The following is a 16,059-nucleotide window of genomic DNA, read 5'->3' as shown; positions in this document are numbered from 1 at the left end:
GTCCCACCCTTTGCCATAGTGGCCTTGAATTCTTGGAACTCTCCCCTGAAAGAAGTACCTATAGCCCCATCTTTATCAACTTTTTAAAAGGACCTTTAATTAGTTAATTGATGGTTTCAATTGAAAAACTGCAAGCTGAGTTTTAAGTTGTGGCCATTTTCCTGTTGAAGTGTATTTTCTTTTTCTTTAAATCACCTCTAGTAAGCTGTGATGGGAAGGCTTAAGTGAGTATTTTAAATTAAAGTAAGTTAATTAAAACAAAAACCTCCCTGCATGCAGAAAATCAGCGCAGGAAGGAGCAGGCTGAGCTTGATCCCATCTTCCTGATGCACTGCTTTTCTACTGGTAGGGAGTTTTTGTTTTCGCTAGCTAGGGAAGCATTCAAAAAATGTGCCCCACCCACTCTGCTCCCCCTCTCCAGAGGCTGACAGAGACTGAATCCTGGACTAGATGCAGCTTTTGGTCTGATCCGGCAAGGCGGTACCTCTCATGAGCAAAGCCGTTCCAGATGACTTTTGGATGCAAGCCAATCCACTCGCTCTAGGGGAGGGCAAAACATTACATAAGGGAAGACAAAAAGGGCATTGTGGCTTGCAGGAGGGGTGGAAATCCACACCACCTCCAAGTACGTTAATCTGTCAGGCCCTGTGTGCGAGGAAAGCCCACCAAAGGGATTTGAGGGCAGCCTTCTTAGTGTCCCTGATGCCTCCCCTGAATGGCCTCCCGCCAGCCAAAGTCCAAGGATGAAACTCTCCCCACCAGGGGAGCAGCGGAGGGGGAGAGATTCCAGGGAGGAGGCTGCAGAACAAATTGCTCTGGACGAGTCACGCAAGATCTAAGCCATATGCCGCTGGGAAATCTTGGGCAACTTAAAGAGAGGAGAAGGAGAGACTCCAAATAAACAGCAGAGGCAAAAACTTACAAACTTTTCTTTTCAAGAGCTATGCATTTCATGCCCCACTTCTCAGGTTCTGCTTAGAACAACCTCCCGCAACTTGGTGCTGTCCAAATGTTGGGTTATGACTTGCATCAACCTTGACTGTCGGCCATGGAGGCTGGAGCTACAGGCCAGCAACATAGGAGGGGGAAACAGAGGTTGCTTCCGAGCAGCTGAGAATGTCTTCTCCTCCAAAAGAAAGAAAGAAAGAGAGAGAGAGAGAGAGAGAGAGAGAGAGAAAGAAAGAAAGAAAAAAAAGGGGGGAGACCCACACTCTCTAGGGCCACCCCCCCTCCGCCCTCCAAAGCCAAATTTCAGGAGAAAAAGCAGGCTTCAGGAGAAGAGATTCAACAAAAATCAGCCCCTTCCATGTTCTGCCAGTAAGATTCTTCCGTGACTGGAAAGTGCCCTTGCTTTCACAGGAGGCAAAGTCTGGATCCAACCCAATGTACACTGTGGTTGTAAACTGCCCTGCACCTTATGAATACTAATGTTAGGACTCCCTTATTGAATCCAAACCAAAGTTCACCTAGTCCATCAATCTGTCTCCAGCAGTAGACAGACATATCTGGAAGGCCACAGGCCATGAAGGCAAGAGTGGCCTTCTCTCCTTGCTTGTCCCCAGCATCTGGTGCCCAAGATGGTGCAGTGGTTTGAGCATTGAGCTAGGACTCTGGAGACCCAGGTTCACACCTCTTCTCAGCCACAAAGCTCGCTGAGAGACCTTGGCCCTGTGACACACACACTCTCTCTCTCAGCCTAACCCATCTCTCAGGGTTATTGCGAGGATGCGACAAAGAGGGGTCATGGAAGAACCACAAATGTCGTCTTGGGTCACCCCGAGGAACGGCAGGATATAAACACAGGGAGGAATTCAAGGCAGCTTTGTGACAATCGTTCCATCAGGGCAAACGTTTCAGCTTGCCAGACGGAGCAAATCCCCCCCCCCCGTCTGCTGTTCTGGGGGTTCTCTCAACACCCCTTCCCACCAAGCACGGGCTGCACAGGGGGCAAAATCCCCAAGGAAGTCCTGTTGCAGCTTCCACTCCTGGGGCTGGTGAGTTGAATCCCACCCATAATAAACAAAAGAATATAGCAAATGCCTCCCATTTACCTATCGTGGCTCAAACCTGGTCAATGGGCAGTGTATAGCTTAATTAATGAATACAGCATAACAAGTAAATGAATAAATGTAATGCATAAATAAATAACAACATAATAAATAACAATAAATAAGTGTGGTCCCTTCGGCCGCAATGGGGGTTTCTACCCACCTTTTCATCCTTAATCCCTCACCTGAAGCAGTGTCCACTGACCAGCGCTCCTTCCGGGGACTGCTGCCCCCTTGTGGCGAGGGAAGAACACACACCTCTGCTAGCAGAACCGTGCACGCCTCCAGCCCACCTGTTGGAAGATACCAATTCTACACCAGGTCTGCTGCGGCAGCTCTTCTCCCTGCTTGCAATCCAGCGATCAGTGCCGGCTTTTCTTCTCTCTTTCTCTCTCTGCCCAACAGGGAGCCTCCCAAAAGAGGCACCAGCAACACGGAGGAAGCCAGAGGCACCAGCTGTCCCATGGATGAGGGACTAAGCCTGCTCAACCCTCCAGCCTCCTAGCTGTCCTGCTCCCTTCCCCGCATTCTCCCACTCGCTGTCGCGTCTTTCCTGAGAGCAGAGCTGTGTTTGCAGAAACGGCCACTGATCCCGCTATTTAGAAAAGGGGAGCGGGGGGAGGACTAGTCCCAGAACAGCAGCAGCTTGGAGTTAAGTGGCTTCTCCTCCAGCTGCAGCCCTTGGCCCAGGTCCAAGGCAAACTCCGCTCCATAATTACACAACCTGGAAGAGCGGCCCCGTGCGGGCTTAAAGGGCCAGAGGTCTGGATCTCACAGGAGTGGCAGGGTCCGACTCCAGGGCTCATCATGCCTGGATAACGGTGCACAGGAGTGTGGCCAAGGTGGACCTAACCACAAAGGAGGTCACTGGAAGCCCCAGTGAAAAGTAGGTGCACAATGAAGAAGCCTTGCTAAGACTAAGCAGGTCGGGGCCTGAATGGGTGCCCAAGCGGGAACTCTATATGCTGTCAGTAATAAACGTGTTTGGTTTCGTTTCTTTTTAAGACTGCAAGATTTAGGAACATAGGAAGCTGCCACTGCAGCATCTAGCTCAGTATGCCTTCACTGACTGGCAGTGGCCCTCCAGGATACAGATGGCGTCTGCCCCAGCCCTGCCTGGGGACGCTGTGCACTTGAACCCGGGACTTTCTGCAGGCAAAGCAGATGCTCTACCAACTGAGCTGCAGCCCTTCTCCTAAATCAACTTAACCCATTCAGTTTTTGAGGAGCTGTTTATGGCTTTGCCCAGCAGACTGCAGAGCCAGAGGGCAGTGGAGAGGGGTTCTCTCCCTCCCTGTTCCCTATTTGCTACCATAGCCAAAGAGGGGAGGGAGATCTCTTGACATCACTTTTTAAATATCTATAGTAACAAGTCGTAATTAATTCCACTGGGGTGTATGTGTGTTGCAACAGAGAAGGCCCTGCCCTGCCCTGCCCATTTCATCTCCTAAACTAAAGCCAGCTCTGCCACCCCCAAATTAAAACCTTAATCTTTTGCCATTTTTGCATTTGCTCTACTCGATCATTAAAATAATTTTTTCCCCTTTTGTTTTTAGATTTCTCTCTTTCCATAGGTGTAGGTCTGTCCATAGAACTAAAGGCTCCAGCTATGCTCAAAAGCAGCCATGCAACCCCAAAGAGATCTTCTTCAGGTCAGGCCTTCTGACCCTTTCCCCACACTTCCCTCCGGAAGTTGGCCAGGCTCAAGCCAGAACCTGTGCAAAGAGCTCTGTGTTTCCTCAGCAACTCCCCGACTCCTGCAGCCTCCACTGGCATGCTGGAGAGCACATTCATCTACAGAGAAGTCACAAAAGGACAGCACAGAGCCAGGGGAAGCCTCCATCTCCCATTCGTGGCAACTTCCTTTTCATCTCAGATCTCAGGGATGCTCCAGGGCTTGAAATGGGGCTGAAAGCAGCATGTGCTACTGTGTCTAGAGAGGCAAAGGGCCTCTGCAGATGGCCTTAAAAATAGTGCATTCATCTTTGGTTATAATATACAGCTAAAAGACTGGGAGAAATTATGGAAAGAAGGAACAAAATTTACTGCATGTAGTGCTTTGAAAGAAAATGTAATGAAAATGATGTATAGATGGTATATTACACCAGCGAAATTAGCTAAAATGTATAAAATAAGTAATAAATGTTGGAAATGTAAGGAAAAGGAAGGCACTTTTATCATCTGTGGTGGGAATGTAAAAAAGTAAAAGGCTTCTGGGAAATGATTTATAATGAGATGAAAAAGATGTTGAAATATACATTTATAAAAAAACCCAGAACCATTTTTACTTAGTATTGTAGGCACTGACATTAAAAGACAAGATAAAAAACTATTTTTATATGCGACAAACTGCAGCGTGAGTATTATTGGCACAGAAATAGAGGCAGGAAGAACTACCAACCAAAGAGGGATGGCAAATGAAATTGATGGACTACGCAGAATTGGATAAGATGACAGGGAGAATTTGAAACCAGCGGGACCAGAAATTCTTGAAAGATTGGAGTAAATATACAAGTTATCTGAAAGACAATTGTAACCAACCAACTATGCTTGTAGGACTACAAGAAGTTTTGTAAGGAGAACTACCGTATATGAAATACTGCAGAAAAGATTTATGAGAATGGATTTTAAGTTATGGATTATATTAAAAGTAATAGTTAGGATAACAAATGTAAGATTAAGAGATGAGGTCTGAAAATCATTAGACGTGGTTGATGGAAGTCTCAGGCTAAAATACCCAAAATGTTATATAAGATGAGATGAGATGAAATGTTCTCTTTGGAAAATATATGTAAAAACTAATAAAAATGTATATTAAAAAAAGTAAAAATAAGATAATAAGTGAAGGCATTGAGACTAAAAATAAATAAATAAATACAGTGGTACCTCGGGTTACAGACGCTTCAGGTTACAGACGCTTTAGGTTACAGACTCTGCTAACCCATAAATAGTACCTTGGGTTAAGAACTTTGCTTCAGGATGAGAACAGAAATCACGCGGCGGCAGCAGAGGGAGACCCCATTAGCTAAAGTGGTACCTCAGGTTAGGAACAGTTTCAGGTTAAGAACGGATCTCCAGAATGAATTAAGTTCTTAACCCGAGGTACCACTGTAGTGCATTCATGATTCATTTTTACAATCAAGCGGTATATAAATTTTAAGAAACAGATAAATAAATATTGCTGCATTTGCAGTGTCCCATAGCTTCTTGCTGAAACCGGCTGTGACCTATTTTTATATCGCACATATTCTGGGCAGCGGTGGGGTGGAGTTTTTCCCGAATGTCTTGTGCTATAGTGCAAGAGTGCCCCTCCAAATGGCAATAATGTGGTAACACTGGTGAAGCACCGCAGAAAAACTAAAAGGGGAGGTGGGACTGAAGTATGGACAGTCCAACATAAACCTACCACTGAGGCACTATTCTGCATTACAACCAAGGGGTGTGGGGTGCAGTCTGCCCTGGGTGTCATAATGCCGGCTGAACCCCAACCCTTTTGCACAAATAAAGGCTGGTGGGACCCAGAGAATCCTTTTAAGGAGGCTCTGCCCCTAGAGGTTGCTCTGAGGGGCTTCGGAGGGCAGTGATTCCTCCATCCAGCCTTGCGCACCTGTGCACCAAAGCAAGTCAGCTGCTGCTGCTGCTGCTGCCGCCTTCCTTTCCTCTTTTCCTCCCCTGTTCATTCATGCCGTTCCCTCCTACACACCATGGAGCGTGTTTAATCAACGCGCACCGAACTAAATGGGAGCTGCCAGGGCTTTGATCCTCCTCCCCTCGATCTTCTCCATTCTGCCCCCACCCATGCCTCCTCTAAACACACACACAAACAGGTCAGTTCCAACGCCATCATTTTCATGCTTGCATTGGATTCCTTTCCTTCCGTGCCCCCCCACCTTCAGACTGTAACACCCCCAAACCCTCCTCTGTGTGGAACAGGGACTGTCATCTTTGACGGCCAAAATGCACCTCTTTATTTTAAAGCTCTCGCCAACCACCCCACCCCATGCTTCTTGCCACTAGGTTCCATCATCCCTGACCACTGGTCCTGCTAGCTAGGATAATGTGTGTTGTGGTCCAACAACATCTGGGAACCCAAGGTTGAGAAAGGCTGATCTGTAGAGTTGGGTGTCTATGTGCAGGTGAATGTTCCTGTCACGAAGTTGTACTAATTACATTTAATATGTGACAGTTCTGTGGCCCCAATTTGGAGAAAGTTACATTTTGGTCATTTGAAATCCATGGGACAAGTGGATCACATCACAGCTAATGTTGAGTGAAACGACTAGTGCATTCTTAAAGATGTTTCCTTAGTAGGAATTCCATTCAGTTCAATAGGATTTACTTCCGTGTAAGTGTGTGTAGGACTGTAGCCTAATATTCTCAGGATAGGATTCTATGAGCAGAGAAATTACCATGGCATGTGTGCATCCCCAGGGGTAGTTCTGTGTGATAGCTGTGGATGCAATCCTGCCCTTAATTATGCTTGAGTTCTATACCTAGAATCATAGAATCATAGAGTTGGAAGAGACCACAAGGGCCATCGAGTCCAACCCCCTGCCAAGCAGGAAACACCATCAGAGCAATCCTGACATATGGTTGACAACCTGAGTAACTGGAGGCAGGGTTGCAATTGTAGAGAGATCCTACTTTACAGTATCTACTCAGAAGTCATTCCCATCCAAGTTCAGCTGGATGTGCTTCAAAGTAAGTGGGTATAGGATTGCAGTCTTATACTGTAATCCCAACCCCATTTAACTGTGAGTAAACCTCATGGAATGACATGGGACTGCTTTTTGAGTAGCCATGGCTAGGTCTGGCACAGCAGAGCTGATGGAGTGAGCTCTGCTTTCCATCTCCCACTGACAAGCAGAATGGGACAGATGGATCACAGCCTTAGTTGCAAACATAGGCTAACAGAGCCAAGTTTAATTGACAATGTGAATAGATTAATTACATGCTATGCAATCAATAAATATATGTAAAACTCTGCAGTTATGCTATCTGGGTTTATGATATGGAGCAGGGAAAGAGTAGAGGAGGGAAATGAAAGCTAGAAACATAGATGTAAAGGAGCATAAAATGAATTGAAACAATAGAGTCATTAATAGTATTTTTTAAAAACTAGCTCCCAACAGAATACTAAAAACAGAATAAAACTTCAAACATTTAAAAATTCCCCAAACAGGGCTGCCTTCAGATGTCTTTTAAAAGTCAGATAGTTGTTTATTTCCTTGACATCTGATGGGAGGGCGTTCCACAGGGCGGGCGCCACTACCGAGAAATATTTGAATGACTAGTTGGGTCTCGAGCCCTGAATAATTATGTTGATGGTCAAGGTTCTCCACACTACCTGGCACAGGTTCATACTTTTTTGTATTGTATTGTAGAGGCAGCATAGCCGTGTATGAAAAGTATAGAGAAAAGTCATCCTCATAAGCAATAGAAATTAGAAGCAATTATGCTACAGGTACCATTAGGCATGCAATTCTCAAGTAAATGTATAGAGTACTCCCCCCCCCCCCCCCGGGTTTGTCAATTACCGTATTTTTCGCTCTATAAGACGCACCATACCACAAGACGCACCTAATTTTTGGAGGAGGAAAACAAGAAAAAAATATTCTGAATCTCAGAAGCCAGAACAGCAAGAGGGATCGCTGTGCAGTGGAAGCAGCAATCCCTCTTGCTCTTCTGGCTTCTGGGATAGCTGCACAGCCTGCATTCGCTCCATAAGACGCACACACATTTCCCCTTACTTTTTAGGAGGGAAAAAGTGAGCCTTATAGAGCAAAAAATACGGTAGTCCCTGGTGCTTTACTTTATATTCACTTGCTAAGTACTGAAGTACTAAGTACTTTGTGGGTTTCAGCACCAGGTCAATGAAGACAAGGTGCAGCTGCTGTAGAGGGTGAGATGAACTGGCACAAGGTGGTTCTGTCATTAGGCAGATAGGCTTGAAGCCGCTCTATCTCCCTGCAGAGGATGCAATCCTAGGTTAAAAGTGAGTAGTTGCAAAGTAGCTTCCTGACATTTTTGAGTAAGACCCGATTATATAACTCCTGCTATTTCCATAAATGACATTTTTACTAGAGGCTTATGTGAATTGCTGAAACAGGAACACAGCCTAAAAGGTAAACACAAATATATGAATATATTGCCATTTTTAGGGCAATTTCCTGTTTGCTTTGAGCCTTATTTCAAATCTCTGAATAGTTATTCGAAAATTCGGTTTACATTGCTAGACATCATGTGAGAGGAGTTTTTCAAAACTAAAATTAATCATGAGTTATCTTAGGTCTACTATGAGTCAAGCTCGGCTCTCTGGCTTGGCCATCTTGTCAATTGAAAACAAAGTAGCAAAAGGAATTCATTTTGATTATGTGATTTCAAAATTTGCAGAGAACAAAGTTAGAGAAAAAACGGTTTTAAGTGCTTATGCTCACAACGTTAAGTAAATAAACCAGAAAATAACACTTGCAACTGTAAGCATCTTATTTTTCCTTCTTTTAATAATTTCAGTGTGGGGGCAGGTGACAAGAAATTTACCGCACTGGGTACCACCTGACTTTGCTACGCCACTGATTGCAACGTGGCATTGCTGGGGAGCAGGCCCAGAGAAGGGTGTGACATGGGGAGATTCCTGACAGCCCCATACGACTGGAGGGTCACAATTAGCCCACGGGCCACAGACTCCTCACCCTCGCCTTAAACCAACCCTAAGCACATAGAACGGAAACAACCAGAGATTCCTACCTTGTTTTAACTCTGCCCACCCCCCCTTCTGGTTCTGCTTCCTGTGTGTCAATTTCAGGTTGGAAGCTCCTCAGGGCAGGGACTTGCCCTCTTGTGCTCTGTAAAGCGCCATGAATATGGCTGGTGCTATATAAAGAATGGTGATTATGAGGATACCATCCTTCAAACTGGGAACGGCAACCCCAAAATGGTTCAGATCTTTCCACCCAGGTGGCTGACATTTCGCAAGAGCAGGCAAAGGCACCCTGTTTCCATTTTAAAACAGGGCATTTTGACACCAAACAGTCAAAACATAGGACAGAGTGGTGACCTCATAGAGGAGGCATGCACTCGCCAGCACTGAGCTAACAAGACCCACACATAGCAAGGAATGGAATGGAATGTCGGGCTGTGGGAGTTGCTGCTGCTGCTGCTGCTCCTTCACACACTTGAAGGGGCCTTTGGGGTGGGGTGGGGTAGGCTTATAAAACTCCCAAGGAACACGCATCTATGTGCACAGAATGCAAATTGAAGTGATTATTATATGCCACTAAACAGCACCGTGCCCCCTATTTTTTCTAACAAACTCCTCTTTGCTCTTACCTTGGCTTCACATTTCTTGTGGCTTGCCACTTTGCACACTGCAAGAAAAAAACACACTTTCAGAAAAGCTATTCCAGATCCACACCTTGTAACCTTAAAGGTGGACTCTCTCTGATGTGCAATTAACAATAAGGTATATGGTACAACAGTAAAGCACATTGAAGAGCACGGTGTGGTTATTTAATCACCACGTGGCTTCCTTTTAATTCTGCTGTCCTGGATGCTCTTGTTAACTGAATGACAACCCTGGCTTCTGTGTTTCTTAAATAGATGGAGAATTATTCATATTGACTGGGCCTTTTGCTTCTCTGCTATGAAAGATGAGGAAGACTGGGAGGACTATATCTGGGCAGCTCTTACCTTTACAAACAAGACCCTGGGTCTCAATGGATTCCTTGCACACAACACAGGCCTTTTTCTTCTTCTTAAATACTTTCTCTTTGAAGGTGTGAGGCTCGGACACCTTCCCAGGCTGAAATGACAAACACAGGGTCAGGGATTTAGTATGGGGGATCGCTAAAATAAAAATATCTGTTCATTGCACAAACAGATACCATGGACATATGTCTGTGAAGCCACAATGTGAAGAGAACAGCTGTGCTGCTGTTGAAGGTACTAAAATGCAGACATGTTACAATGCAAAAGGCAGTGAGGGCTGGTCCATTTGGGCAAAGGGGGCACTGCCCCACCAACCTCAGTCTCCTCTCAGCAAGTGCCCACCTGCCTTCTTACTTACATCCAGTCCAGGGGGTGGTCACGGCTGCCAGTTTCATCCTCCTCCTCCTCAGTCTCAGTCTTGCCCTTGTAGAACTCAGCAGGGAGGAAGATGGGACCAAGGCTAGACCTAGTTGTCTCTGTCTAGACCTAGTTGTCTCCTAGTTGGCTGGCTCCAACTACTGTTAGTCTGCCAGCCTCCCACCCTACCAGCCGCCACTAGCAACAGGCACAACTCACACTCACTGTCACACTTCTGCACTAATTCCTTACACATTCAGGTAGATGTTGGCATACACCCTTTGCAAAACAAAACAGTGTGCTCTTGCACAACAAGCCCATATCCAATAAATAAATACGTAGGACTTTTTTTTACTGAAAGAAGTGTCAGAAGACCAAAGTGGAAGGTACAAGATAACAATCACTTGATCATATAACCTCCATGCAAATTTTGTTGGTTCATTTTTTAATGCAAAGCTAAATAATTCACACTTCCCAAAACAATGCATGAACACAGCTATTCTTCGAAATTAGCACTTCTACAAATTCTGCTATGTACTATGTACAAAATGCATATGTTAGGAGAAATTGTGCATTAAAACGGATGTATTAGTGGGGGAAAGCCTCTTAAGATGGTACCTGACATCTGCAGTTTTTATACATATTATATTAACAAATAATTCACTTCATTGTAAGCAAAGGGTAGCATCTTCTTTAGTTAATGAAAATATTCTTTTAGAATTGGTTGATCTAAACAACTAAGGTTGTAAAGCTACACCCACTTACAAGGAAGTAAGCACCGCAGAACTCAATGACACTTACTTCCAAGCAAGTTAAACTGTTGCAGCTCTCAACTAACTAGAGATGGATCTGATCCAGCAAGACCATCTTTATACGAATTCAACACATTCAGACATACCCGTAGGGGAGGAGAGCATTTCTCTCTGTGTGTAAGGCCCAGACTCTTAGAATCATAGAATTATAGAATCAAAGAACTGTAGAGTTGGAACTGAAGAACATGAACAAAATCAGTCCACTCCTTTGGGGAGGACACCCCCCCCCAAAAAAAGTCCAACGACTGCAATGAACTTTTGTGACATACGCAGAACTTTGCTGAACATTCCTCCATAAGCTGCAGGCCCAGCCTAATCCTCTACAGATAGAAGGAATGTGCATGCTAAGGGTCCATTAGATGAATCTTCCTGGAATGGCGGGTGCCAGGTCAATGTTCAGTGTTCTGCTGGAACGTGGAAGAAATACCTACACTCATTTGGAATGTATAATCTTGACTACATGGATGGAAGATAGAGGTGATTTCCCTCGCTAACTGAAATTAGGGTGAAGAGCAGATGCACACGTTCACCTTGAAAGTGACCAGGGGCTGGGCGTGGAGGGTGAACAAAGCCCACTGCACCATCCAAACCCTTGTTGCTGCTGCCAGGCGCAGGGCACACAGTTCACTGCCTGCCCACCTGTCCATGCAGGGGGGAGCCCGGCTGGCCAACGCGATCCTTGGCAAGGGAACCAGGGGTACACCAGCAAGGCTGGGCCCTGAGGCCCAGAGACCCCCAGTGGCAGGCAGGGGAGAGGTCCCTGTGGGGGGGCACCTGGTTCATGCCCCCTTAAAACCATGTGCCTGGGGCTACAGCCCCCCTGGTCCTCCCCACACTATGCCCCTGCCCTGATGAACAATTTCCAGCAGAACTGCACATTAAAATGAGTGAGGGCTCGACTGGAAAGGGCCACAGCTAAGTACTAGAGCATTTGCCTTGCACATAGCAGCTCCTGAGTTCAATCCCCAGCATTTTCAGGTGGGGGGACTCCTTGTCTGAAACCCCAGAGAGTCATTGGCAGTCAGTGTTGATGGACCAATTGTCTTGCACAGTTTAAGGCAGCCTATGCTGAAAATGGCAGAAAGGGGTAGAGTCTCCTCCCCTTTCTAAAACATCTTGTTCAACTTACAAAAAGCAATTTCCCCATCACCACAAGCAACAGAGAAATTCACAGTGGGATAATGTTGGGAGTCTATACCAGACATTATCAGTTGCAACACCACATTCTCTGCAGCATATAGTTTACCCCTTACAAGATATATCCTTTTTTAAAAAAAAAATGAGTGCTGGGATAGCTCAGTTGGTAGAGCATGAGACTCTTAATCTCAAGGCTGTGGGTTCAAGCCCCATGTTGGGCAAATGATTCCTGCACTGCAGGGGGTTGGACTAGATGCCCTCTGCCTCCCCCTCCAACTATAATTCTACGATTTAGTTGGCTTCCAGTGGTGCTTTTATTATTGCTTATTTGTTTTAGCTACTACTCCTATGACTTTGCTGGAGGCTGAACTTTTGTTACAATGGATTTCAGGTGTGGGTTTTGTTGGGGTTTTTTGGACTGATTCATTGTAAATTGATATGAGTGCCCCAGGCAGAAAAAAGACATCTGAATGTATGCATAGAAGCAAGCAAACAAATACATTGGGGATGACAAGAATTTCCCCAGGTCAGTTTGGCAGTGCCCCTGTATGCTTTGTTTTTTAAACTTGGCTCACTGTGCCAAGCTATTTCACTCTGTAATCAGCTTTCTGCAAAAGATGTGTTCTGCTCGCCTTGTGGTCTGAATGGCGTAGTTTGCTTTTTCTTGTGGGATGCTGGTGGATGGCGAGTTCTGACTCATGGCCGGGGGATAAACTAGGTGGCCTTTCAGGGGTCTTGCAACCTTACCATTCTTGTGAATAACTGCTTTGAAGAGAAATAGTCATCTGGGTATGCTTAAGAGCAACTTAAACAAAATCACAATATTTTACTCCGGTTTAATTAAACTGGAATAGCCACACTATCACCATTCTTGGCTCTATAAACAAAAGTGAATCTCTTTTCTACACATTAGTAGGAACTGAAAGCTGCTTTGAGGAATCCCTGAGTGATATACCGTACTTCAAGATATGACAGTACTAGGCTGCAATTTGAATACACCATAAGTTGCTTTGCAATTTTATCAGATTCACCTTGTCGGGCTGTGTATACAATGCCCTTCCTTCTCCCTTCTTTAAAGCAACATATTCGTTCCAAGGAAATTCTGTGATATAAATTATCCAAATCCAATTGTGTCTACTTTATTGTTGTTCTTCCATTATTTTGCATAATTCATGTTTCTCTGTTCCATTTTAATTTATTCTGAAACTGAGTAACCATTTTACTTTAATGATGACATGTACAGGTAATTACAGTCGCATGAATGCAAATATTTCCTTGACCATAGCATATAATCATCTGTAATAAGACTATGCGATCCTCTGTGTGCCTACACAAAAATCCATTCCATAGTATTTAATGGGGTTTACTCCAAGGTAACTGCATAAGCTGCAGCCTAATTACAAGGTTTATATCAGTAGAAGAATGCATCCTATTCCAGTAATAAACAATCAATGATTAATTAATTTTCATGAAAAGAATAAGTATTCTGCATCTCTTAATCATGGTCAGCCATGAGGCACAGAAGCTCAAGCGCTGTCAACTGGAAATAGTATTGCGCAACATCTCTAAGCTTTGGAGACCAAATGCTTTGAAGCATATCTTTGCAATGAAGAGAGCTAGAAACTTGAAGGATGAGAAATGGGTGAAAAGATTCCATTCATCTTTCTGAAAAGGGTATGAGTTTCTCAGGAAGCTGAATTCTGTTTCCAGTATCACATTCTGCTGTTTATCTGCAGTTGTTCAGAACTACCGTAAGTACACTCATATTCTTTGAAAGTTAAACTCAGCTTGTTTATTTCTGAAAATTCCAAAAAGTGATCAGAAGGAATGAATACTTTCACCGCAATTCATCAGTAAGAGAGAGTGTTTCTGCTCAAAGATTTGTGATTTATAAATATTAGCAATGAACAATATATATAAGAAGGAAAGAAAAGTATTCGTATTCCCTGACAGCTGCTGCTGCTGCTGCTGTTTAGATATCTTACCACTCCATCATGAAGTCCCAGGGAAGGTTACAACAATTTTAAAATACAATATTCAAATGCATTAAAGCAAATTATATTCAAGAGAACAGTACAGTCTAGACCAGCGGCAGTCAACCTTTTTATACCTACCGCCCACTAATGCATCTTTCTTGATGGTAAAATTTCCTTACTGTCCGCCGGTGCTCAATGGAAGGAGGATTCAGCTTGTGCCACAGAACCCCCTCCGACCCACCCAGAATCCTGAAACGCCCACTGGTGGGCGGGAGGGACCAGGTTGACAACCCCTGGACTAGACAGTGCTATTCTTCTAGAAAAAGAGGTTCTGGAACTCACCATGAACACCTCCCTCATTCTCTTAGAATGGCAATGGTGCCCATCTGAGAGGCCCTGAGTCTAGAGAATACTATGTAAAGAGAGGGGTTTTTTTTTACAAGCACCATCCATGACAGTAGGAATTCCTCAGCTGACAAGTTTTACAAATGACCTTCCCTAGCCTTCTCCCCTTCTCAGCGCCCCCCTCAAAATCCCCATTCCTGGATTCTGAGGGCACTGAAGCTTGGATTACCCAGAAATGCAACAGCTGTCCTGCCGGAAATGGAGCTGCATTCCAGTCATGCAAATTGGGCAGTGTGTGTGTGTGTGTGTGTGTGTGTGTGTGTGTGAGAGAGAGAGAGAGAGAGAGAGAGAGAGAGAGAGAGAGAGAGAGAGAGAGATGGATTACCAGCAGAGCCTCCCTTCCCCTCCCACACATCTCCATATGATGCAGGGAGGAAAGTGTGCATGTTACGTGGTGCATTATAGAATATGGGCAACCCAAGCAGTATACACACGTGTGTGAGAGATGTCACAACAAAGACACCTTCAGATACTGGGATCTGTACTCAGAAATCATAATCATACTTCTTCCTAGGAATCTCGCCAGCTGCTAAGTTTTCTTGCCGGTAAAGCTGCCTGCAGCTACAATATGGGCAGGGCTGTCCTAAGCCAAGCGATTGCACTGTGCCTTTGACACGTCAGAGGAATATAGGGACATGATTGCAAATTGACACCCACCTCCATTCTCAGCCCCAGATCACTTTGCGAACCCCCCCCCCCCCCGCTATAGCATGTTGCTTAAGGCTCCTTTCTCATGTGCTTTGCTGCTGTATGTGGAATTCATTTATGCTGCAATGGGGCCCCCCAGATGGGTGTGTTTTTGGATGGCTGTATTCTTGACACAATAGTAGTGGTGGATTTGGGCTGGACCATCCGCACTTCATTCCACTTTATCTAATTGCTCTGCGATGCTTCCCCAATGTTACTGCGTTACTGCAGTCGGAGAGAGGAGAAGCCTTGCACTGTGGAGCTCTAAAGCAAGACCAAAACAACAACAAACAACAACAATAATCCTGGAACATATGTGGTATAAAAAAGTTACAGGATCTTAGCAAGGAGTTACAGGATATGCACTGATTGGAAACAAAGCCATGTCTGCCCCAAAACTTCTTAAGGCACAAACAGTATTGAAAGCAGGCCCCCACTGCCACCATCTCCAGAGAGCTCTGGGGGCCTGGGCCCCTACAGAGCTTTTACTGTGGGTGCCCGGTCTCCACCCCCCACTGCCACCACCCCCTAACGCCCGCCGCTGCACCCTGCTGCATTACCTCTGGTGCTCCAGAGGCAACTGGACTAGAGCCTGCGCTTCCACCATGGGGCCTCTGTTGTGGCCTGTTGCGGCCGTGGTTTTTGTTTGGTTAAAGAAAGACTACAATCTTGCCATAAAACTGGGCACTGCAGCAACTTCCCTAGAAGGAAAAGTGGCATATTTGGTTCAGGGGAGGAATGGCAAATAAGGAGGGGTATAATAAAGGTTTATAGAAATTGCACATGGTGTGGACAAAGTGGGTGGAAGTTTCTCTCCCTCGCTCATCACACGAGAACCTGAAGTCATCCTACAACACAGAGCAGTGGGAGATTTAGAGGGAAAACCACAAAAAGTCTTCTTCACACAGGGCAGTGTTATGGTAGGGTTGC

General features: G+C 45.2%; 1 protein-coding gene and 1 non-coding gene across 7 annotated transcripts in view; one reads left to right on the top strand and one right to left on the bottom strand.

The window, feature by feature from the left end:
* Positions 1 to 16,059, bottom strand: part of TNS2 (tensin 2) — a 119,074-nt gene that overhangs the window by 47,565 nt on the left and 55,450 nt on the right. For 4 of the 6 annotated variants that reach the window (XM_028721244.2, XM_077923752.1, XM_028721245.2 and 1 more), the window contains exons 2-3: positions 9,738 to 9,849; positions 9,378 to 9,415 (exon numbers count right to left, since the gene is read on the bottom strand). In XM_028721244.2, the coding sequence (XP_028577077.2) occupies positions 9,378 to 9,415; positions 9,738 to 9,849 (150 nt within the window). Of the gene's footprint in view, positions 1 to 2,233; positions 2,348 to 9,377; positions 9,416 to 9,737; positions 9,850 to 14,379; positions 14,422 to 16,059 lie in introns of those variants that run through there. The other 2 variants (XM_028721246.2, XM_028721249.2) reach the window with 2 other exon arrangements.
* On the top strand, positions 12,210 to 12,282 carry TRNAK-CUU (transfer RNA lysine (anticodon CUU)). Its single transcript has one exon. It is a non-coding gene; the product is annotated as a tRNA-Lys (tRNA).

This window comes from Podarcis muralis, chromosome 2, assembly GCF_964188315.1.
Source record: "Podarcis muralis chromosome 2, rPodMur119.hap1.1, whole genome shotgun sequence".
Classification (NCBI taxonomy): Eukaryota; Metazoa; Chordata; class Lepidosauria; order Squamata; family Lacertidae; genus Podarcis; species Podarcis muralis.
This window is presented reverse-complemented; position numbering and strand designations above follow the sequence as displayed.